The sequence below is a fragment of the Astyanax mexicanus genome, chromosome 3, assembly GCF_023375975.1.
Source record: "Astyanax mexicanus isolate ESR-SI-001 chromosome 3, AstMex3_surface, whole genome shotgun sequence".
Classification (NCBI taxonomy): domain Eukaryota; kingdom Metazoa; phylum Chordata; class Actinopteri; order Characiformes; family Acestrorhamphidae; genus Astyanax; species Astyanax mexicanus.
The window spans coordinates 51,840,955-51,866,039 of NC_064410.1; the positions used below are offsets into that span (position 1 = coordinate 51,840,955).

General features: G+C 39.1%; 1 protein-coding gene across 3 annotated transcripts in view; it reads right to left on the reverse strand.

Moving 5' to 3' along the window:
- Nucleotides 1-25,085, reverse strand: part of trps1 (trichorhinophalangeal syndrome I) — a 172,251-nt gene that overhangs the window by 88,903 nt on the left and 58,263 nt on the right. For all 3 annotated transcript variants that reach the window (XM_022683315.2, XM_022683316.2, XM_022683314.2), the window contains exon 6: nt 10,328-10,937. In XM_022683315.2, the coding sequence (XP_022539036.2) occupies nt 10,328-10,937 (610 nt within the window). The remainder of the gene's footprint in view (nt 1-10,327; nt 10,938-25,085) is intronic.

Sequence of the window (25,085 nt, forward strand, 5' to 3'; positions counted from 1 at the left end):
ATGCACTGCTAAATTATTATATAACTGCATACTTGCACATTCTGTATAGCTGACATCATTCGTCTTTTCCACATGCACAGTAACTCCATCCATCCATCCATCCATCAATCCAAACTACGCCTCAACATCAGTTTATTTGAATAACCACGCCCATCCCTAATCTATTTGACAACTCTCAAGAACCACAGCGAGAGAGCCCTGACCCTGGCCCTGAGGGCAGCACTGCAGCTGGTCTGCCTTGCCCTCCTGTGTAGCCTGGCATCACAGCATCACCCGGATCACGCCGGATTCCGTCAGGAAACCAGGCCTTCGCCTGCTGCCAGCCGCCACAGCTGCTGCTTGTTTATGTGTTTGTTTAGAAGCCTCTACTCCTCCTCTTCCTGTTCACCAACACCAGAGAGTAAGCCCCTCCCCCCCACAGCCCTCCTCTGTTTCACTGCCTAGTCCCCCCCCTCCCCCCGCCTGTGCCCCCTGCCTCCAATCGCACCTCAAACGGCTGGCATCAGTGGCTCTCATTACAGTGCTGTGGAAGGCCATTAGGCTGGGAGGAGACGTCTCCCAGCTCTTCATTCTCCCTGTCTCTCTCACTCTCTCTCTCTCCCTCTTTTCCTCTCTCTCTCTGCATGTGTGTGTTTGTGCCGTGCCCAAATCCTCAGGCCCCGCCACTCGTCATTCTCCCATTTTCCAGACTAATAAGCCAGCCGCTTCTTCATTAGGCTGCACAGAGCTGCTCATCAGCCCCCCACCCCTTCCTCCCTCGTTCTCTCCATCCTTCCCTCTCCCTCCGTCTATCACAGCAGCATACTAAACGCAAACTAAACACTGGGCTGAACTTAACTGAACCGCAGCAGAGTGCATGTGAATAAATGGAGGAGAAAAAAAGAGAAGAGCATGTGGGTGGATAAAGGACTGGGGAGGGGGAGTGTTAGTGTCACCTTCCTCAAAGACCTGTATAATTGAACACAGCACAAATTAAACAACAGATTGTGTCCATTGAGGTGCATTGTGTCTATTTTGATGTGGGCTGTGAGGTGGGGTACGGGTGATGGAATCGGCAGCCAGGCCCGGGTCTACATTAGGATCAAAAGCAGGACACGCAGATTCCCATCTAAATGGATATGAGGGGCCACAAAACGCAAAGCAAAGACCAGAGAGCACCGCTGGAGGTCACCACACATGGAGATGAACACCCTTAATATGCCAGAAGGGACAGACCCCCAGAGCCAATATGCAGAGTACTCTAGCCGGATCATCCACGTCTGCGTACTCGCTCTCAGTCAATATGACTCAAACAGATTGCAACTGGGCCTTGCTCAAGGTTTTCAAGGCCAAACCTCCTGCCTCAACACAGGGGACGCCTTGCAGTGCAGGATCCAGAACATGGAAAAATAAAAAAAATAGAAATCACGAGTCTGAGATGTCTATGAGAGCTCTTTATGATTTCCACAAAGCATAAAACACGGAATTGAGTCACCAAAAACGATTTCAGAAATAAAGAAGAATTTGCTATTATAGATATCTACTTAACAAGGCTATATCTTTGTTTTTGTCTGTTGCTCATATTATCCAGTGCTCATATCTTGTGGGTGTATTTCACTTATTTTCAAAATGGTACGCACCCAAAGTTTGAGTGCTGCTACTGCACTCTTGTTCAGAAAATGCTAATAAATGCGAATAAATGTGTGAATCAATGTCTTTAGTTAAATACATTGATTTTCATACAACAATTGCTTTTTGCGTGTATGTAAAATTGCAAAAAAAAAGAACTAATTAAGTATAATCTGAGGAAAAAAAAATATAGAAATAAATGTGTAATCCAGGTACTGAGGATAAAATTAAATATAAAAATTGAGCATTTTGCAGTGTGCTTGGATATCTTTGTGTCTAACTGCGCTGCAGCAAAGCCACCCAGGCAGTTGGAACAAAATCCTGGATTGGATTTGTTTCTACTTTATGGATCTAAATGACCCACCTATATGAAAAGGACAGGAGGGAGTAGAATATCCTTTATCATTTGATAGCCTGTTGTAAATGGCAGCAGATGCCAAAATCACTCTTGCTCCAGCACCTGCATTTCTTATACTTGATTGAATTCACTGAGCAGAGTTGCTGCTGAGGCAAAAACGGCTTTGAATTTCAGAGAGCTAAATGTGTTTCCTTAACGTGGCGCTGCTTAGCTGTCAGCTCATCCTCTTTCCTTCAGACTTTTTTGCCTTTCTGTCATTTTCCAAGCTTGCTCCTTCGAGGACAGGGTGATAAATTATTGATCACAAGCAACTTTACTTGAACATTTTTACTTGTACTTTAGGGATATAGAAAAATTCTAGTCAAATAAATGAATTCTGAAAAATGTGAAAATATATGGCCTTGGGCAGAACCCACCTTGCAGGCCTTCACCAAGGATCAGGACCTCTCTCTGTTCTCTCTGACAGTTTACAGGTAAAGCAGAGAAAGTCTATTCGAGTTCCTCTCCAAGCCGCAGAGAAAAAGCTCAGATAAGCTTTCAGCAAGTTTTTCTGGGAACAAGTTCAGCATTGTCTACCGAGCTGTAGCGGGAGCTTTTAATGAGCTAAATAACAATAGCACTATCTTTAGAGCTCCTTAAGTGCACTAAGAGGTAACATAAAAGACTAAGCGAGCGATTAGTCATCCTGGATGCAAAAACACATATCTTTTTGTTCTGGAGGCTGTCTGAGACCGGGCTCCTGAGTTCAGTGGGAACATCCATCCACGGCAATTACCGTGACCCGCGACTAGCCGGAGTTCAACTGCGAAGCCGAGGGATTCTTTTGAACACAGCCTTGGACACAGACTGCAGAGCGAAGGGGGGCTCTCGTCGTGCCCCAGGGGGGTTAATTTGCTAATCACTGGTTGGTGAGGAGAAAGTGCCGGCGGGCAGGAAGGGCTGGGAGTAACAAGCTCTGACACAGGTCCGTGCCCGTAACACACACAGGGCTTTGAACGCAGTGGTAGCGGTCGAGCTCTTCTCGCTGGACTGCACAAAACGCACACTAGCTTGAGGCACTTGTTCAAAACCCAGGAGGACCCGACTTTTGTCCAGCTTTGGTTAAAACTAACTTGTATTAAACGGTATTCAATTGTCATATCAACTATTTCAACCTACACCATATGTCCAGAACTTTCTGCAGAAAATTAAAATGAATTTAGTATTGGCACCATCCTTAGTGTCAGGTATGGGCTACAGGGGAATTTTCTCTGGAATGATGGCGAGTGCGCTATTTAATAGTTTTTATTTAAGTTTAAGTTTCCTAGTAAAATCAAGTAGAAAGCCTTCTCTAAACAGACTTTTGTTCATAAAGCATAACTTTATGTAAAACTTGGAAACCACACATTCCAAGGCTGATCAACTATGCTTTGGTTCAACTGGAAAAATTAGTATTTTTGATACTAATTGGTTTGATGGTTTGATACAAACCATTCATTTAATGGGCGCCATTTTTGGAAGGGTCAACATCAGTTATCTCTCAGAATAGTGGAAATAGGCTACAGATATCTGTCAATCTGCAGTTATGTTCAGATTCTAAATTCTTTGTGTATGCTGTGTGACGTCAAATGGAAATGGGAACTACGTTGCTCAAGGGATTTGCTGAAAAAAAAAATGCTCCACAGCAGGCAGTAGGCAAAGTGCTTCATCACGCACGTTGTGATTGGGAGAGTGATCAAGTCACATGACAGCAGCAGCTAAGCCGGCACAAACAGTAAGCCTGGCTGCCTGGTTGCCATGACGAATCGCTCAGTGATTCATCATTTACAGGAAACTCTCTGCCTCGTAATCAAAATAAAATATACCGCTCTAATATTGGTGGAAGTTCTGATATTGCCACATGCTGATGAGCCATAATCTGAAGACTACTTCTTTAATCCTCTTTTGCAATTGGGAAAAATGAAGACTTAGGGAATGTGTTAGCTGTTGTGATGCAGCCTTGTTGAGGCAAAGACAAAAGCTGAAAATAAGTCTTCATCTTCCCCACTGTAAGTAACAGCAGGGAGCATTCAGCAAGACGAGCAGAGATCCAAATCCGTCTCCTTCCTCTGAGACCCAATAACTCTGGCGGCCAGGGAAGAGCAAGAGAGAGCAGAGAAGAGGAGAGGACATCTGGAGGAGTAATGGAATCATTGATGTGCGATACGGATACAATAACTTCATTTTATCGTGGAGAAACAGATTATAAAACATTTCAATAGAACACACACTGCCACTGAAAGAGAGAGAGAATAAGAGAGAAAGAAACAAAATGAGCAAATGGTAATGAGCAAGAACACTGGCATTACAAAACATAATTAAAAGCCAATAGCCTGTTTTCTAATGAAGAGTCCTTTGGGGATGAATAACTAAATTAGCTCCTCTTTCTTCTGTTTAGTCCTGTAATACAGAAGCCAGCTTCAAGCTTTCGGTGGCTCGCTGTGCCCCAGCCAGTCGACAGTCTTTTTGTGAGAGTCTTGATAGAATATCCAGTAGGAAAGTCACTCAGATTTGGGTAAGAAATGGAAAATTGTCTTAAAGAAGGCTTTTTATAAACGTAGGACAAAAATGTCCAATGTGGAAACTTAGATCTTGAGGGCGTCCGTCTGGAAAAATTCGAGCGGCTTCTTGTTATCTTAATATCTGAATTCCACCAGCCACCATCCAAAATTCCACAATCGATTCCAAATCTCTTCCACAAACTGCAGTGCATAACTGCTTTCAAAGGACAGTTAATATTAAATTTCTGACCAAAAGAACGCCTATCTGGAATGCAGAAAAGGCACAGAGAAAAAGGGGGAAAAAAAGAGAAAGACAGCTGTGTGGTTTTGCAAGGCGCCTCCCAGGCCAAGCCTCATCACAGAGCCTCTTATCTGGTTCCTCATACTATGACTTTAATCCCTCGATGAATTCAGCACAGGCATTCTTCTCTCACACCCTTAAAGCTTCCAGGAACCTTGGCTCCAGACTGGGTTCTTCAGGTCTCCTCCCTGGTTGAGCCCGGTTTTATAACGTGCCCGGTGACTCACGCACTAAGTCATGGTAACTTTAAAAAACACTGTGATGGACCTCTGAACCCTATTACAGGAAAGGTTCAACAAAACAAAATAGATTTAGACTATTTTCCTAATTTCTCCCATGTCTGAGTGGCTGATGTTTAAAGTTTGATTTACATTGTTAGTGAACTTAATGCTTCTTTAATTTTGCCTGAAAGCAAATTTCTAAAAAGTTGGGACAGCATGAAAATGCATAACTTGACAGTTGTGACGGGCTATTTGTTAAACACATCAGTCATGCATTTCAGGCCAGCATATATTTAAAAAAAAGTTGTGATGGGGCAAATTAACCATGTTAACCATGTCCAGAAGCGACGTGATCTTCTCTAGGCTCAGAAGCATCTGGGAGAGACTATCAAACAATGGAAATGTGGGCTGTGGTCAAACTAATCAGTATTCCAAATCATTTTTAGAAGTAATAGGCGCTGTAGGCTGCAGAGCAAAGACGGAAAGGACCATTCAGACTGTTATCAGCAACTGTTATTCAAAGTTCAAAAGTCAGGGAATGGGAATGGGACAGTGCCTTTGGCAAAAGTAATTTACACTTCTGTGATGGCAGCATTAATCCAGAAAAAATAAATCGATTTTTGGCTTGAACTGCAGGCTTGAAATGCAGAGATAGAAGTATATACTCCCATCTTCTCCTACTGTGTGCAATTAAATAAAAATAAGAAAAAGTAATGTGTGTGTACTTTAATTGCATTTTCTCTACTGTGTCTTTAACTTTAGGATCAAGGAGCAATTCTGAGAAACAAATTAAAACTGCGGTTAGAATAAGGGTGGTTCTAAACTTTATCTTATATTTGTATCTGAAGTAATGAAGCTCCAATGCAAATATTATTATTTTTGTGTTTCTGTATTTGATTTAGAATAAAGGGGTGTCTAAAATTACCAGAAAATCATTATCACCATTATCATTAGCATTATCATTCTCATTATGAATGACAAACCTCTTCGGATGCTTCCAAGATGTTCACTAATGTGTCTAGAAGCATTAGTGGCTATATTTACAGACAGCTGATACATGATTTTTCTCCAAAGAGCTGAAGCTGTTTAGTTGGATGTGTGGAAGCTAACACTCTGTTCTGAAATGTCCTACACAGTGCTCTTCAGCTTTTTAAGTTAGAACACCACACACACACACACACACATATATCATCGTAAATCAATTGCATTTGAAACTGGACTAAATTGTGGGAATTAAATTTTTTTGCAGGACTATTCCTTCTTAAACTCTATTCTGCCCGTCCCCGCCCCCCCACCCCCTCAAAAAAAATCTGATTCAACATTTCCTGAAGGCTGGAGCTGGGCCTCCGATCCGTTCACACACTCCTCGACACGCCTCAGCTAATGACTTAACCACCAAGAGCACCACACCCCGGCCTGCCAGCCAGCTTCCAGAAGCATCCGTGGAAACCGTCAGCCAAGTGCCAAAGACAGACGGCACGCTAAAAACGCTAAAAGAAAAAGAGTGACTCCGAAAAGGCGATTATTCATCCATCCCATCCCAGAGCCAAGCAGCCTTCTCCTTCTCTACACCCCCCTTTTTCCTCAAAAAAAGGAGAAAAAAAGAGAAATCTCTCTTCATTTTGGGCCAATTCGTTACATCAGACAGTGACGGGTTTTGGACGGGAGGACGGCCAGGAATCACAAGTCCCAGTGGGGACCCCCGTTACTCACAGGCTCGGTGTTAGCGGGCCTGATTGAAACGTGGGTAAAGCTCCAAGCCCGGACAGGGGGAAATGATGTCAGCGTTTTTTGCGGGACAGCCCTGCCTTAGTCCTGTCACTCTCGAGCCAGATCAAAGACGGAGTGCAGCACTTCCAGCACACATAAATACTTCTATCATGTCACCACAATGTTAAATGTCCACACACACACACACAAGACTGCAAGCCTTTTTGGATTCAGAAAAAATACAAATAAAATAAAACAAAGTCTTTCAACGAGGGCCAATCCTGCTCCAAATGTCAGGCATGTGAACGGGTTACATAAAAGCCTTTGTGCATCGCTTGTCTCCACTAACTGCTGCTTCTTAAGGTAGTGTGTGCCTGCCATCCTCTACTGCTCCTTTTAGACAAGCGAGGGTCTCCGACACCACTTCCGCTGACAGAGCCGGGATTATTTATAAAAAACTCACCAAACCTGACTTAATGAGGCCATAAGAGCTGTGGCAGGGCCACACTACCACCCTCACTATTCGCACAAGCAGCCGCTAAGCCTGTAAGATGACTCACAAAAAAAAAAAAGAAAGAAAGAAAAACGGCGCATGCTTTGGTGTGTGTGTGTGTATATATATATATATATATATATATATATATATATATATATATATATATATTTCCTATAGATAACACACGCTGACTTCCATTAACATGACAGCCGAGACAGTCACGCATGGATTATTATTTAAACATACACTACATGTACTAATATGTGTAGACAAATAAATGAAAATGCATTCTGCTACTTTAGGCTGAATCCATTGCTGACACAGATGTGCAGGTGTGCACACAAAAAAACAAAAACACAAAACTTCTCTAGTCCCTGAAAAGAAATTAGAAAACATTTTCAATAAAATAAGACCATATGAAGCAGAAACTCATGAATGAAGATACTGCCACCTAATGCTACAATGATTAGTCAATATAATCGACAATGTCGATTATAAAAAATTGTCAAATATTCATTGTCGACTAATCATTAATTTTCAGCTCAGTTTACACTCAACTTGGCAACAGATGACACATTTCCTCACTAAATAGCAGCACTTTCCACATTTAAAGGACAATGTTCTGGACATTTAAAGGGCATTTAAATCCCATGTTTGGCTGTTTCTATCGATGTGAAGCAAAGACAGAGAAAGAAGCTAGAAAAAGCAGCCATACCCACAGCAAACAGATGTAGGGCATGACAGAAATAATTGTTGACTAATCAACTAATCTGAAAATTAATCGGCAGATTAGTCGACTACCAAAATAATCATTAGTTGCAGCCCTACTGCCACCATGCTTACTGTCATGCATGTGCTAGAGCACTGGTGCTGACTCCAAAGTTTGTCAGTTGTCCTTCTTAAACAGTAAGTGAAGTGTGTTTAAGTAGGTAACCACTAGGGCTGCAACGATTAGTCGATATGATCAACAATGTTGATTATTTAAATTCGACGATTACAGGTTACACTAAACTTAGTCTGTATCTCCAAAAGTGCCCAAACACAACAAACTACATTTTTAAACATGGAAAATACGGATATTTAGTGATTAAACAACTTCTATACATTTATTATTTTTTTATTCGTTTTTAGAGATGAACCAGCAGGTGCCCCAATACTGTTATATTTCCATTTCAGTACCACACAACATCAGGTCTGCAGAGCACAGCAGTTCAGTGCTTGGTTTATGGATGTGGGTCCTTACACGAGGGCCGCTGCAGAGACTCGAGCAGATATGTGTTTGTTTCAGTGCAGTGGCGCTGGCTTTACTGGCATGTTTACTGCTCTCTGGGCACCTGTCTCAATTAGGAGCGCTCGGCTTTGAGGGCGACACAGAGCATCCGAGGGCCTCCGCAAACACTGGCCTCAAGCAGAGAGAGAGAGAGAAAGAGAGAGAGAGAGAGAGAGAGAGAGGGAGAGAGAGATGAAGAAGATAAAGAGAGAGAGAGAGAGAGAGAGAAAAGAGAGAGAAACGGAACATATAGGCCTGAGATTCACAACCTCCCTGAACCAGTAGCTCGGGGGTGAGAGGCACACAGAAATAATTGATGACCCCTCGCTGTTGTGAAGTGTTTTGTGTTGTGGACGACATTTCTTTCGTCTTGCTCTGAAATCCCAGCCGTGTAGTGCGCATACAATACAAACAGACATGGAGGGAAAGAAAAATAAAGAAGAAAATATCTACAATGCCTCTCAAAAGTTTGGGGACACCTTGATTTATTTATTTTTTTTTCTGAATTAAAATTCAAGCTGTTTCTTTTTAATTAGGTAAAATCATGTTTTGTGTTAAGTGTATTACCTGATATAAAGGCAACTACAGAAAGTAACTGTTATTTCAAATTAAAAAAGTACATTATTACATTTAACAGTCGCTTTAATTAAAAATGCACTGATCAGCTGCACATTTCATTAACCCTTTCAGATGCTGCATCCCTTACAATGGACATCATGTATTTTTTTTTGTTTTTAAATGTTTTGTTGCACACAAAACTATTTGAGAAATGCTATTCATCAGCATATGTCCATCAGAAACTTGTTATTTTTATTTTTTACTATTAAATGTTTGAGTTAATTGAATTTATTTACTGTATATATATATATATATATATATATATATATATATATATATATATACAAGAAAACAGCATTCCTAGCTACATTATCTCCATCATTGAAAACAATTTAGTTCTGAAAGGGTTAAAGAAAGTTAAATTGCTCTTGTTTAACTGGATGAATTACAGCATATTTTGAATAAATATTTAAAAAATTTAATAGCTATAGTATTTAACACTTAATAATAGCTGATAGAACCACATGGATAAGGGGTTACTTGTGAAACTTTACTCAAACTTCACTGTGCTAAACAAAGGCCTTACGTTAACCATGTCCAAAAGTGGCATAAACTTCTCTGTGTTTGGAGGCACCTGGATGGATGATCACACAGTGGAAACGTGAACTGTGGTCAGAGAAATATGTATTCCAGATCTTTTTTTGAAAGATAAGGATGCCTTGGGCTCTGGACTAAAGATGAAAAGGACCGTTTAGAGTGTTATCAGCAGATAAAAAAAAAAGTCCAAAAGCCAGGGTCTGTCATGGTATGGGGTTATGTCAGTGCCCTTGGCAAAGGTAATTTACACTTCTGTGATGGCAGCGTTCATACAGAAATTTACATTTATGGGAATGTTGCAGGAATGTGAGTATAACAAATGAAACAAATATGATAAGGTAAAAAAATGTTGTTTTTTTCCACTTGGGTCAAATTTTTTGTGAATTTGTAATGCAGATTTTTGGAAGTCTTTTTTAGACGCCTGGTTCTATTTCACCACCACTGTGAACTGCATAAAAAAAACACTCCAAATGACTTTGTTTACACATTAATGGAGTTACACAAACTGTGTAAATTAGATTTTTGGCTGAACTATTGTTTCAGTCCCTTGAAATTCACCAGAGAAAAACAAACAGGCTAGTTTGTATTCTAAACAGTTTTAAATCCTAGGTGTTTCTTTTGAGCAGGCATTGTATAGGTAGCAGTAGAGGTAGCTGAGGAGACTGGAGGACGTGCGGACAGGTCCTTACCCGTAAAAGCGACTGAGACTCTTCCTTGGCACTCTTGCTCTCTGTAGAACTGGGGTACTGCTGCCCAGGCTTCTCGGCTGCGCTCGTCGGCGTCCCCTGCAGGTAGCCTTTAGCGTCTGCGCTAAGGCTAAACACTATGTTGGGAGAGTCTCGTAACACCTTCTGTTGCTGCTGTTCCTGAACAGCGTTCAGCAGGCTCAGCGCCCCCGGGGTCTGGAACTGAGCCGGGCTGCCTCTCAGGACCTCCGCAGCTCTCTCCTTAGGCACCCACACCAGTCCCGGGACTGTCTGCTCCACACCTCTACCCACTGCTCGCCCCCCGGACCCCGGGGCCTCGGCCCAGGACCGCTCCTTCTCCTTTTCATCAGGGGCCTCGCTCTTCACCGCCTCGGCCGGCTTCGCCTCGGGAGGTGCCAGGCTGTACAACTTCAGGTCCCCTTTGCTCTCCTCTTTGATGCGCAGCGTTGAGGGGGCGGAGCAACCGTTGGCAGGGGCGGAGCTGGGATCGCTGGGGTCTTGGCAGTGGGCGGAGTTGAAGTGGTCCAGCAGGGCCGTCGTGTCGGCCGCCGTGAAGCTGCAGTGGCGACAGCGGCAGCAGCCGTGAACTCTCCTGCAGAGAAAGAGAGTCAACATTGGTTATGTATTCCTTCCTTTCTTTAATACCCCACCACTTAATATTTATGTAAAACTTTATTACAGATCATTTAAAATGATCAGTTTCTTTAATTTTTCCAAATTGAAAACCTGGAATATAATCAAGAGAAGGTGAATGATCAAAAGCCATCAAACCAAGCTGAACTGCTTGAATTTTTGCACCAGGAGTGGCATAAAGTTATCCAAAAGCAGTGTGTAAGACTGGTGGAGTAGAATATGCCAAATGCATGAAAACTGTGTTTAAAACAGGGTTATTCCACCAAATATTGATTTTATAAACTCTTAAAATTTTATGAATATGAACTTGTTTTCTTTGCATTATTTGAGGTCTGAAAGCTCTGCATCTTTTTTGTTATTTCAGCCATTTCTCATTTTCTGCAAACAAATGCTTTAAAAAATGATAATATTTTCACTTGGAATTTGGGAGATATGTTGTCCGTAGTTTATAGAATAAAACAACTATGTTCATTTTACTCAAATATACACCTATAAATGGCAAAATCAGAGAAACTGATTCAGAAACTGAAGTGCTCTCTTATTTTTTCCAGAGCTGTATGTGATTCTGGCAGTTAAGTTAAGTACATTGTATCCAAAGCATGACAAAAATGCTTTTAAATAAATATGTCTATTAAAAAAAGCAACATTATACCCCTGTTTTTTGATGAAGCTTTAGCAATACTTAAATTGAATATGTTTATTCATATAAAGCTTAAAAAAAAGTTATAAAGGCAAAATAGAGTGAGAGCTAATGGAACAGACTGGATGCTGCATAACTTCAGTTTGTGCATTGATTGTTTCCCAGTCTGACTGTTACTATACTGTAGCAATGAGGCTTCTAGGGCTCTGCACTGCAGCTTGCAAGCTCCCGCAACACCGCACCAGAGTGTCTCTACACCGCAAATGGGTGGTTTCCTGGTGATATCTCTACACAGCGTGGGCTGAAGCCCCCCAAGATGCAGGGCAGGAGCATTACCCTGCTCTTAAAGACCCTTTCTGGGTCAGCTATATGACTAAGACTTTTTTCCTGCCTTCAGGGGAACTGTGTATGCATGTGTGTTGATGTTTGCTGATGTGTCGTGTCCTTGGGTTTGCTAAAGGCACCATTTACATTTAAATTATTTGTATTAGATTGGGAGAGGGAGGTGCGTGTGTGTGTGTGTGAGAGAGAGAGAGAGAGAGTAACATTGTGAGAGGTATAAAGAAAATAAGAAACAAAGAAAGGGAAAACAAAAAAAAAGAGAGAGAGAGCGAGATGGAAGACATCTGTCTGAGCAAACAGGGCAGCATTCCGAACAGAATACAGATTTGCAGTCATTTTCACACTTTACATTCCAGTAAGCAAAAAGTGAGCGTGAACATTAGTCACTCTCACACCTTGCGAGTATTTATTCAGCCCAGCGCGCCACCAGGGACACAGAGCAAATGATTTGTCTGTTGTTGAATATGTCTAGCGCTGTTTTCGCTGAGAGCCCTGCCCCTCTAACTGAGGCCTGGCTTTTCTGTAATGCAGTATAATTACAGCTTGGTCAGCTCTTTTCACCTATGTAATGACTCTTTGTTCTATTTCTTTCTGATAGAGAGAGAGAGAGAGAGAGAGAGAGAGAGAGAAAGAAAGAAAGAAAGAGAGAGAGAGACCCAAATTCCCCACAACCATGCAGTAAATGAACAAATGAACAGTCTGCTGAACTTTAAGTAAATGAGTGTAATATTCCCTCTAGAAATCTGAACGATTTCCTATGAGCCTCGCTCTTCCTGTCTGCCATCGACCAGCACAAGACAATGCAACTAAATTCTCATATACATTCAGCAAACAAACGAGAGAAAAAAACCCTGCGCTTGGCTTGCATCTAGCCTCTGTTTATTTTACAAGCATCAATAGGTACACTTGGAGTATTGCCATCGATCAATATCTTTAACTTGTGATCCTGGATGCAAAGCGGCGGAGACCCTTCATGGCATGATTTCAATGAACGCCAACCCAAAGGGAAAAGATGGCCTGAAGTTATAGATATCAAAAATCCCTGCAAAGGTAGAGAGGCATGCTCTTAAAATCTAGAGAGATAAAGAGAGAGGGGAAAAAAGATATACAGTTTCTCCTTCACGTCCAAAAATTAAATCAACACAAAAAATTATATCAGAAAGATTTAGGCACCTGATGACCAGGAAAGTGTGCACAGTAAACCCCCAAATGCCATGTATATATCAGTGTGACTACCTGAGAATGCTGGTACCACCACCTCACCATATCTCCACTTCACAATTTATACCAATATAATTTGTTCTTACTCTTTTCTCATTTGGTTATATATTTAGTGTCTATAAAAAATAATGTATTTTGACATTTAACTGACAAAATAATAAAATAAAATCCTTACATGCCTAAATAGTCAGTGCAATACAATATAACTCCTAATGATATCCAAAAGAGGTACTGTTTAGTAAATAAATGCTAAGCAATGCAAACTAGATGAGTAACAAAGCTACAAAACATGTTGTTGCCTATTTTAATATATTTTATCTTGAGACTTTATTGATACTGAACTAGCTTAGTTTTTGAAGCTAATTGGGCAAAATGGCTTTTGTTTGAATACTGTCTTCTAAAAATAAAAAAATGTAGGGTAACTAAAAATGCGTAACGTTATTCTCCTTCGAGTGTCTTTATTTCAATACGTTTTCAGCATTCTTATTGGATGCCATTATTTTATACCATTATTAGTGTTATTAAGCTCAATAACAATACAACGTACGACCAATATTACCACTAATGAATATGATCATTTTTACACTTCACTCTACTTTTAGTTAACATAACATCTCTAACAGTGAACCTAACAGAACGGAGAGGAGAGAAACAGCAGGACAGAGAAACACTTTCAGCATCTGCTGTAAAAACGAACACAACTGAGCTCAAATGAACAGAAACAAGCGACAACTGAGAGCAGTTCTCCAGCAACAGGCTCTTTCCGAAGAGAGAGAGAGAGAGAGAGAGAGAGAGAGAGGGTAAGAAAGAGAGAGAAAGAGAGAGAGAGAGAAAGAGAGAGAAAAAAGAGAGAGAAAGAGGGTAAGAGAGAGAGAAAGAGGGTAAGAGAGAGAGAGAGTAAGAGAAAAAAGAGAGAGAGAGAGAGAGAGATAGAGGGTAAGAAAGAGTGAAAGAGAGAGAGAGAGAGAGAGAGAGAGAGAGAGAGAGAGAGAGAGAGAGAGAGAGAGAGAGAGAGAGAGAGAGAAAAACGGAGAGCCAACTGAACAGCCAGGCGCCATCACCGCTCTGCTCAGCACCAAATGAGGGACAGGGAGGAAAACTGCATTTCATCAGTGCTGCCGCCCACCCTTCCCAGCACACACTGCGCTCATTTGTTCTGCTTAGGCACACAGCGACAGGGCCAGATCAAACGCTCCGGCACCAAGCGCCATGCAGCAAGGTGTACACACACACACACAGCCAGCACACACACTGTTTACAACCCAGAGCAGGCACACACACACACACACACACACACACAAACAGGTCTACTTATATGCATTGCATGGAGTCACCAACACACCAGGATAAAGACCCCTCTGCCTCAGGGTAAAAGCTCATGTGTGCACACATTTACACACACATATACGCATACACACACTTATACACTAAACGCAAACACACAGGCAGGGCAAAATGCACAATAAAAGCATTGTATGTTAAAAATAATTAAATTAGCAAATAACATTAGATTATTGTTTCATTATTGACGCAAACAATAACATGCAATATGTAAGCAATTCAATATTATATATGACTATCACCTACCATATAGACCACAGTGACCACATAACAGTATATGCGTATACAGCTCTGGAAAAAATAAATAAATAAATAAAAGACCACTTAAAAATGAGTTGAGTTTCTTTGATTTGACCAAATTTAAAACCTCTAGAAAACAATCAAGAGGAAGATCTTGATTGATCATAAGACATCAAACCAATCTGAACTGCTTGAATTTTTGCACCAGGAGTGGCATAAAGTTATCCAAAATCAGTGTGTAAGACTGGTGGAGGAGAACACGCCATGAAAACTGTGATTAAAAACGAGGGTTATTTCACCAAATATTGATTTCTGAACTTCTAAATGCTCTAAAAAACTATATATTTTTTATTATTTGGAATTTTGGTGAAATGTTGTCTGTAGTTTATAGAATAAAACAGCTATGTTTATTGTACTCAAACATATGTCTATAAAGAAACCAAAGTGGTCTCTTATTTTTTTCCAGAGCTGTATGTAATAGACAAATTAACCTTTCTACCAGTCTACCTCCCACCATCTGACTCAGACAACTCAGCAGAAAATGACACAGATGTTCAGCATGTGACTTGCCTCAAGCCTGGGCATTTTTTTATTAATAAAACAAACAAGTTATTATAACCCTCCTCCCCTCAAAATCTGCCCAGATATGAGCAGAGATCACTCACAGATTCAATTACAGCGTTTGTGGGAACAAAAGAGCGAGTCCTCCAGTTCATTGTGAAGGACTTTAGAAGGTTTTACTGCAGTGAGCTGGAGTGCAGTCACCGGTTTTAGAAGTGAGCTTGTCATTACTCTTTAAAAATCTCACAGCAGCAGCTTCTCCTGCACCCCTGCTTTCTCTTCTCTCTTTCTTCTCCAAAACATTCGACTGCAATAAGCAAGCAGCACAAAGCACGGCCCACGTCCAATACAAATTGGTGGCCTCCCTGAACCTCACTGACGAGAAACACAAATATTTTCACTGACCCCCAAACTGGGAATTGATCGTGGGTCTGTCTGGAGAGCGGCGGGGTGTGAGAGTCTCAGCTTGAACGGGTCGGCTGCCTCAAATACACCTTGAAGGCAATGCTTTGGGCCAAAATTACTCGAAACATGAAATGCAGACAGCACATTCATTTTGACAGCAGAGTACAAATGCTGGTCATAGGTTCTCTTCTTCTTCCCAAGTAAGTTTTTAAAACTTTGTAAACCTTTCTGACAGACATTCACTGCAATAACAATGTGTTTTTTTTTTTATTGTTACCAAGATATATGCTGGAAAACTGACATCAGCACATTAGTGATATGTATTTAACTTGCTTATTCTGCAGTTATTTATACTGTTTTAGCTAATTGATGTATTTTCTTCTGTTCTGAAGTTTTAAAAGTGCTAGATGACTTGCAGTATAAATAACTGCAGAATAAGCAAGTTAAATACATATCACTAATGTGCTAATGACAGGTGAAGTGAAAAGCGCAGAAAATCTTGGTGAACTATTAGCGGTTCTTAAATTTAAATTTCATAAACTGTGAAGGAACCACATAAGGTACTTTGTGGTACCTATAATAAAGGCTTTTCAGAAGAAAACGTTTTCTGAAGGTTTATTGAAGCACCTTAAGCTTTCTTGAAAGTTCATCAAGCACCACATTGGAAAAAAAGTTCCTCAAGGAACCAATACTTTTAACAAGGATCAATCAGGTGATTGGATATACAGCTCTGAAATAAAATAAGAGACCAATTTAGTTTCTGAATCAATTTCTCTGATTTTGCTAATTATAGGTAAAGGTTTAAGTAAAATGAACAGTATTGTTTTATTCTATAAACTACGTACAACATTTCTCCCAAATTCCAAATATAAATATTGTTATCAATTGTTATAAATAGTATTATTATTATTTATTTGCAGAAAATGAGAAATGGCTTTCAGACCTCAAATAGTGCAAAGAAAACAAGTTTATATTCATAAAGTTTTAAAAGTTCAGAAATCAGTATTTGGTGGAATAACCCTGGTTTATAATCACAGTTTTCATGCATCTTGGCATGTTCTCCTCCACCAGTCTTACACACTGTTTTTTGATAACTTTATGCCTTTACTCCTGGTGCAAAAATTCAAGCAGTTCAGTTTGGTTTGATGGCTTGTGATCATCCATCTTTCTCTTGTATATATTTTAGAGGTTTTACATTTGGTAAAAACAAATAAACTCAGAATTTTTAAGGGGTCTCTTATGGGTTTTTTTTTTCTAGAGCTGTATACCTTCTAACAGAATAGGACTTTCTGCAACAGGTAACCACTCACCAAACACTTAATGCTAATGTGATAGGCTAGAGGGGTATAAATCCCCCTGCACTGAGCTGTAGAGCAGTGGAACTGTTCTCTTTGGAATGACGGTGCTTCATTCAGCACTTTTGGAATAAGTTTTGGAGGTGATCTTCTAACAATCTAACTGATCTTGTTGCAGAATACAAAAAAAAAAACAGAAAACGCTATAAAATTTAAAAGACACTCTTCCCTGGACAGTAGAGACAGCTACTCCAACAAATGCAAGATCATCTCTTTTTTTTAATACCCTTGATTTCGCAAGAAGCATTAAATGTGCAGATGTCGCAATACTTTTGTCTTTATAGTGTATAGAACTTTTGCAGGACCCTTAAGGAACCTCTTTTTTTAATTGTGTGAAATACCTTTTTCAGGCAATAACTCTGTAAGCAGCTGCTGTAAGTTTTGTAACTTTAAGCATCACATCACACATCATGCCCACTGCACACACACCCTTTGGCCTTTTTCTTTGTTTCTCTGAAGTGCAGGGCGTCGCTCTGCCAGTCTCAGTCCTCCTCCTCTTTAACTCACTCCTTCACACTTTTTATTTTCACTATTATCCAATACCAGGATGTTATCTGAGCTGAGGACCACACCTGAAGGATCAAGATCATGAAAAGCTTTTCCAGAACTCGTAGTTCTAACAGGCTCACAGCAGCATTCGGACGGCACAGAAAGGCCGTGAGCAGTAGTGAATGTGTGGGTTGGTGGGTGGGTGCCAGGTAAACTGTGCCCACTGAAGCAAAACTGATGCTAACTGCCTCTCAACACTATAATTACTTGGTGCATGCAATCAAAAACGCTGGGCTTTAGATTCTTACAGTATAGGACGCACTCACGCATTGCATCAGAAGTGCTCACATCGACTCGGTGGGCAAAAACACGAAGAAGAAGAAGAAAAAAAAGAAAAAAAAAAGTCCCCAAACCAATATCTATGCCAATAGCAGTATTGAGTGGCAGTAATTTGGGCTTTTGAAAACGAAAACCCCTTTAGCCATGCACCGGCGCACCCGCTCAATACCACCATTTAACAGGACAGGAGTGAAGCTGCCCTGCTGAAGCACAGCAGCATGACGCGCCCCAGCCCCATGACATCACACAGGAAATGGAAAGCTGGGCACACTATAGACCCACCTGACTGTCGTTCTGTTTAGGAGAGAGGAGAGGAGAGGGGACCACTTAAAGGTGATGGGTTTAAGCTGCTCCTATTCCAAAGCCAGTAGACTTACCCATCAAGAGTTTGAGAACCTTTTCTCTTTATAATACTGATGCATCATAGTAATGCTTGTGATTATGTTTTAATGAAATACATAAATAAAAAAAAATACATATAAAACATATAAAAAAAAAAAAACAAATTAACATGTATTTACTGCAATTAGTACATTAGTTTGCAACTAAACACCTACTGCCCAAAAACACTTTTTATTTTAATTGGTGTCTAAATCTTTTGCACAAACCTGTACTTGTATTTCATTTTCTTGTCTTTAATTTAAAACTGTGGAGGAACTCCTTAAGGTGCTTAACCTTCCTTAAAGGGTTTTTAGAAAAAAAAGGTTTTCTGAAAGTTCTTTAAAGCCCCTTTAGCTGTCTTAGATGTTCCATAAAGCACCTTAATGGACTGCACTAGAATTTTTAATTTGAAAATTAAAAAAAACTAAAAGCTGTTTTTCAAAATAAATGGTAGCATCTACTTTTAGTGTCCATGTGCTGCATAAAATACTTTGAGGTACATTTAGCTTGGAAAAAAAAGAGAAAACAAAACATTCATCTGTAAGCATCTTTAGCATATTGGATACTATGTACATTATTCAGTTATATTTTCTACTTATCAGAAATCACCATTATATATTCAGCAACTGGGTTTAGTTCTAGGATTTGTGAAATTTATGATAATTGTTGCAGAAACAGAGTTATCAGAGTGATAAAAATTAATTGCTAGTATAGGAACAGGGGATTAACAGGGGTTAAATGCATTTTAAGAAAGAAATGCAAAGAATGTTAAGACACAATAAGCTGCAATAGTGTCTTACATTGAGTAAGATCTAAGAAAAGCTATTTTAAACTAAAATAAGTACATCACCAAACTGGCATGTATAGGTTATTTCTTTTAATGCTGTTTTTGAATTTCAAAGGTTTTCATTTTTAACAAATTCTCAAGGTCCATTTAAATTTTACAAAACAGCTACAATGGTTTTCTGTCCAACAGTGATGTTAAGCTATCTTGGCACATGTGTGCCCATGTTAAACTTACCATAAGTTTTGTAATTTTATATTTACAGGAAAATTGATTGTGTCATTAAGATACTGGAACATAACTGTAGATCTCCAAACAGAAAAAACAGCTACAATCCAGTGCTGGGTGTAAAGCTCTCTCTGTGGTGTGGTGTGTGATATATTGGGCGTGCTGAGGGTCGGGTGGTGCGGGCCGGAGGAGGCTGCAGCATCAGTATCAGGTTCACGTTCGTGGTGGGTGGCTGGCTGGATGGAGAGCAGGGGTCAGTTCTCGGCTCATAAATCTCCAATAAACCAGCAGCATGCAGAGGAACATGCCCACCATGCACATGAATACATATAAAGGCTTTGCAGACTCATGGATCTGCACCTGTACACAAGCCCAACACTAGAAAAAAGAACCACGTAAACAGCTCTCTGTTCCATTATAGAAAGCACTGTGCCAAAGCCATCTCAGAATATCATATGTACAGCTGTTCATCTGGGCTTTAGATACGACGAGTTAAGATAGATTCATACAAAAAAATAAATGCATTCTCTACGTTGGTAATGGAGAAGATAAGAAGTTAAGAATTTATTTATAAAAACTATTATATTGATTACTTAATTTGTGCTTTAATGTTTACACAATACACATAAAAGATAGTTAAGAGGAAAATTCTGACAATCAGTGATTTTTCCTGATTGTTGTAGTTACTCTGCTGTGTTTTGAGCTGTAATGTGCTGAGTGATTAACTCTCAAGAGGGGTATCTGGTTATCTGGGGTAATTGTATGTGTAGCAACTCATGAAATATTAATCAGAATCTGACCAGCTCTAATGTTTGGCTAAATTATCATCTATCACATATTTGGGATGAGAATCTGCCAATACTGAGACATAGTCAATCAATCTGTCAATCTTTAGTTAAGTGAAAACAAAGGGATAAGTATGACAGCCAAATCTGTGTTTTTCAAACTGTAAAAGAAAGTGTTACATTTTAACACTCAACTTTACAGATGATTACAGATATATATATATATATATATATATCTATATATTATATTATATTATATATTATTATATCTATATATTATATATATATTCTATCTATCTATCTATCTATCTATCTATCTATCTATATATATATATATATATATATATATATATATATTATATATATATTCTATTAGATGTGCTGTTTTTATAGGTAACACCACACTTTCCAATAAAATATAGAGTTTATAGAATAAACAATGTTCACAGATGTTCAAGACATCTGGACAATATGCTGTTTGTTCATGAGTTCAGATAATACTGCCATGCTGGCCTTTGCAAAACCGATATCACAGAAAGCTCCAGTATGCAAACAAGCCTTCAATCAATTCATAAGGCTTTTTATTGTGTCCTGGGAGCATCCCATCCAACCTCAGACTTCCAGATGAGCTTGTGTGGGAGTTCTGATGAATCAAAGCTTTCGTTTGATCCAACAAATGTAAATAATCTCGGTCAAAATAAAAGAACGCTTTCCAAGCCAATCTTTAATCATCTCATATCAAGGCCACACCAATGTGTTTTAAATCTGCTGAAATAAAGGCTCATCACATCTGTAATATGAAGAAATAAGAAACTGCAGCACGGCATTCTGCTCTTGTTGTGACGCCTTAGGCAAGATAAAATCACTGTTATTAAAACTTAAATTGTTATACTGTCTCTTTACCAATAATGGGCTCTACTTGATAAAAAAAATATAATTGACAATTATGTCAAATGCACTAACATAGCAAACATTTTTAAATATTGTGAACAATATTTTTATTTTATATTTTAATTATCAGGGTACTATTTTTTGCTGTTTTTAGCAAAATAGAAAATTCCACTGTTCTCATTTCCCATTATATATCTACTAAAAGACAGATTATATCTGTCCAGTATCATTTATTTTACTTTAATCCTGGATATATGGAGATCTTTGGAGTGCATTATTAGTATCATGACATTCTGGATCACTGACTTCTGTTACAAATCTGATAAAATTCTTGTATTTTTTAATATTTCAGTTAGGAGTGTGCTATATCATATTGTATTCAATTATAAAATGTATTTTTCATTTTTTTTAGTGTCACTTTATTTAGTGTTTTGTAATATTGCCAAGTTGAAATATTGTGATATTATATAAGGGCCATATCGCCCAACCCTAATGTTTCATATACAAACCAACAACAAGCACTTAGACAAACAGACACACAGACACAGACACACACAGACACACACACAGACACACACACAGACACGCACACACAGACACACACACACAGACACACACACACAGACACACACACACAGACACAGACACACACAGACACACACACAGACACACACACAGACACGCACACAGACACACACACACAGACACACACACACAGACACACACACACACACACAGACACACACACACACAGACACACACACACACAGACACACACACACAGACACACACACAGACACACACACAGACACACACACAGACACACACACACACAGACACACACACACACAGACACACACACACAGACACACACACAGACACACACACACACAGACACACACACACACAGACACACACACACAGACACACACACACAGACACACACACACAGACACACACACAGACACACACACAGACACACACACAGACACACACACAGACACACACACAGACACACACACACAGAAAGACACTCTCTGACAGCCATTTGTGCACACTGAGTTACATTATACACATGTAATTGGGGCTAAAGCAAAAACAAAGTGTAAAGCCCGTGGGACGATGTGCATACATGACTATACTCAGGCGCTGTATAGTGTGAGGTGAAGAGGGCGGAGCCTCCTGGGAGGCCGTGCAGGTCGCATTTCTGCTCTCTCCTCGCCAGGCTCCAGGCTCAGAATACAAACAGGGCCTTATTCAGAGCGCTGCACGCACCAGCGGCAAACACAGCCAATCCACTCGGCACAGCCTGCCTCTACAGCCACCTGAAACAACCACCTCTGAACACACACACCTCATACACTAACTCCACCACTAGTGTGTATTACCTGACCACAATCCGCTTTCATTCACTGCACAGATGCTGTCCCTTCAAATTAATATCAAACTCTGCTCAATTTTTATATTTATTCAGTGTTTATTTAGCTGTTGCACAATATTTCCTTTTTATTATTTTCTATATACAGCTTTGGGAAAAAAATAAAAGACCACTTAAAAATGATGAGTTTCTTTCATTGTATTAAATTGAAAACCTCTGGAATATAATCAAGAGGAAGATGGATGATTACAAGCCATCAAACCACCAAGCTGAACTGCTTGAATTTTTGCAGCAGGAGTGGCATAAAGTTATCCAAAATCAGTGTGTAAGACTGGTGGAGGAGATTTATGAAAGCTGTGACTTAAAAACAGGGTTATTGATTTCTGAACTGAATTTCTGAACACTTTATGAATATGAACTTGTTTTCTTTTGCATTTTTTAAGGCTAAAAGCTCTGTGTCTTTTAGGTATTTCTCAATTTCTGCCAATAAATGCTCTAAATATTTAATGCTCTACAATATTTTTGTTTGAAATTTGGGAGAAATGTCTGTAGTTTATAGAATAAAACAACAATGTTAATTTTACTTAAAAATATACCTATAAAAAGCAAAATCAGAGAAACTGATTCAGAAACTGAAGTGGTCTCTTTTTTTTCCTAAATTAAATGTGTAATTTATGTACATGCTGTATCAACTGGTTTAAGATTTTGCTCTACTGTCAAAAAATATATATAAAAGTGTATTTTCTTTGTTTTGAAAGAAACTAGACAACAATAAAGTTTACAATAACTAAATTTTACACAAATATGGCACAATTTGGACAGATTAAACCCTGTTTAAAACAAAACAGTACCAGGATCAGCTCTTTGTCTCTGTTTTCACTGTTCTCATGTCAGTCTGCATAAAACCCTTTTCAGCTCCCCATTACTCCCCTCTTATCTCAGTCTGTTCAGTTATAACAACATGCTCTAACACAGGTAGTGACTGAGGAGCTAATTAGAAAAACTTATCAGACAGTAAATATATATAATCTACTATTTTCACATAAGCAAATTATACTGATGATGCCATATGTTATGCCAAATTATAAGTGCTTATACGTTCATAATTTTACAATTAAGATGCTAAACACTTTGAAAAATAGATAGAGGTGTGATGAAAGGCTGGAATGAAAGGTCGATCTACAAAGGGAAAAAAGATGATTTTTAAGGGGTTTCTTTTTTTTTTTTCCAGAACTATATATTAGTAGATATTAAACCCTATTTAAAACATTTACATTTACAGATATACTCAAACCTCGAAATTTAGATTATTGCAAATCTATCTCTGAGTTTTGATATAAATTGCTCTACATTAAAGCGTACAATCAAAGACATTCTGGTGCAGCCACTCTTCACCAACTTAAACCATAGACAAGAAATTTGGAAATAATGCATGCTCTTAAAATAAAGAGTGATGCATTTTTCCATGAAAAAAACACTTTTGATTCCATACAGGATTACACTTCTAAATGTTTAAAAAACGTTCACCTTTTTTTTTTTATCAGATAATCAGATTTTCTATGGCATTTCTCAATCCCTTACTTTTTAGAGTGTACTAACTTAATTACCAGCACAAACATGTTTGTACTGTATGTACTAACCTGCAGGGAGGTAAATAACATACAGAGCAATAAATAAAACAAGATGTCAGTCTGGGTAGAAGAGGGGAATAAACGAGTGGTGTGTTTTAGTATCAAACACACAGGGCATTGAGGTGGTTTGCTGTGTTTACGCAACATGTACGTTTGATTTAGCAAAGTGCATTTCTCTTCCTGCCACTTCTGCTCCAAACTAGAGCAGACAAGCACGGCACTGCAGCACTTAGCTCATTTCTATCAATAAATCAAACCACCGCACGCCTGTAAAGTATGGCAGAAAATACCCAATAATTGAGATCTTATGCTGAGGTAATGCACTGCGATGCCTGTCCTCAGCGCAGCGCTCACCATGCAGCCAGTACAGGGAAGAGGGTTCTGTTTAATAGCTTAAGTGTTTGCATACGGAAAACATGCGCGCACACACACAAGCATACACACATATAGACACACACACTTAGCTTAAAGGCAAGCTAAATCAAAACTAAGGATGGGAAGGTCTTAAAAGCAGGGTGATAGGATTACCTGATTAACGCCGCGTCTGTTTACTGCACAGTGTTTCTCAATTTAAATCATGATGCAACAGCGGGGAAATCGCGCCGCTTATTTATCGGAATGCAGCTCTGCTGCATCAGAACAGACAGTCTAATCACATAAAGCATGATTTAATTATACTTAATTTCACAAGCCCTGACTTCCGCCATACGAAGCCTCGAAATGGACACTGCTGATGGCTTTCTGTTACAACATTCACTCACAGAGAACATTACTAAATAAACTGAAAGTACTGCCCTGCACTGACTGATGGTTATTAGCTTTAGTGCTTAAATATAAAGAAATCAAAGAAATCAACCTAAATCAACTCTTTTTTTAAATTATTTTTTTCCATTTGGCTACAAATTCTATTAAGCATGAAAAAAAATAGAAAAACAAAAATGTCTCTTTTAATTTCTCCAGCTCTCCTATGGAAATCTCATAAAAACATTCATTAATTTATTATATTTATTTATATTTATAATTTATAATTTATAATTATTATTATTATTTATCAAATTTTTTAATTTATTTATTACTATAATGTTAATTTAAGCCA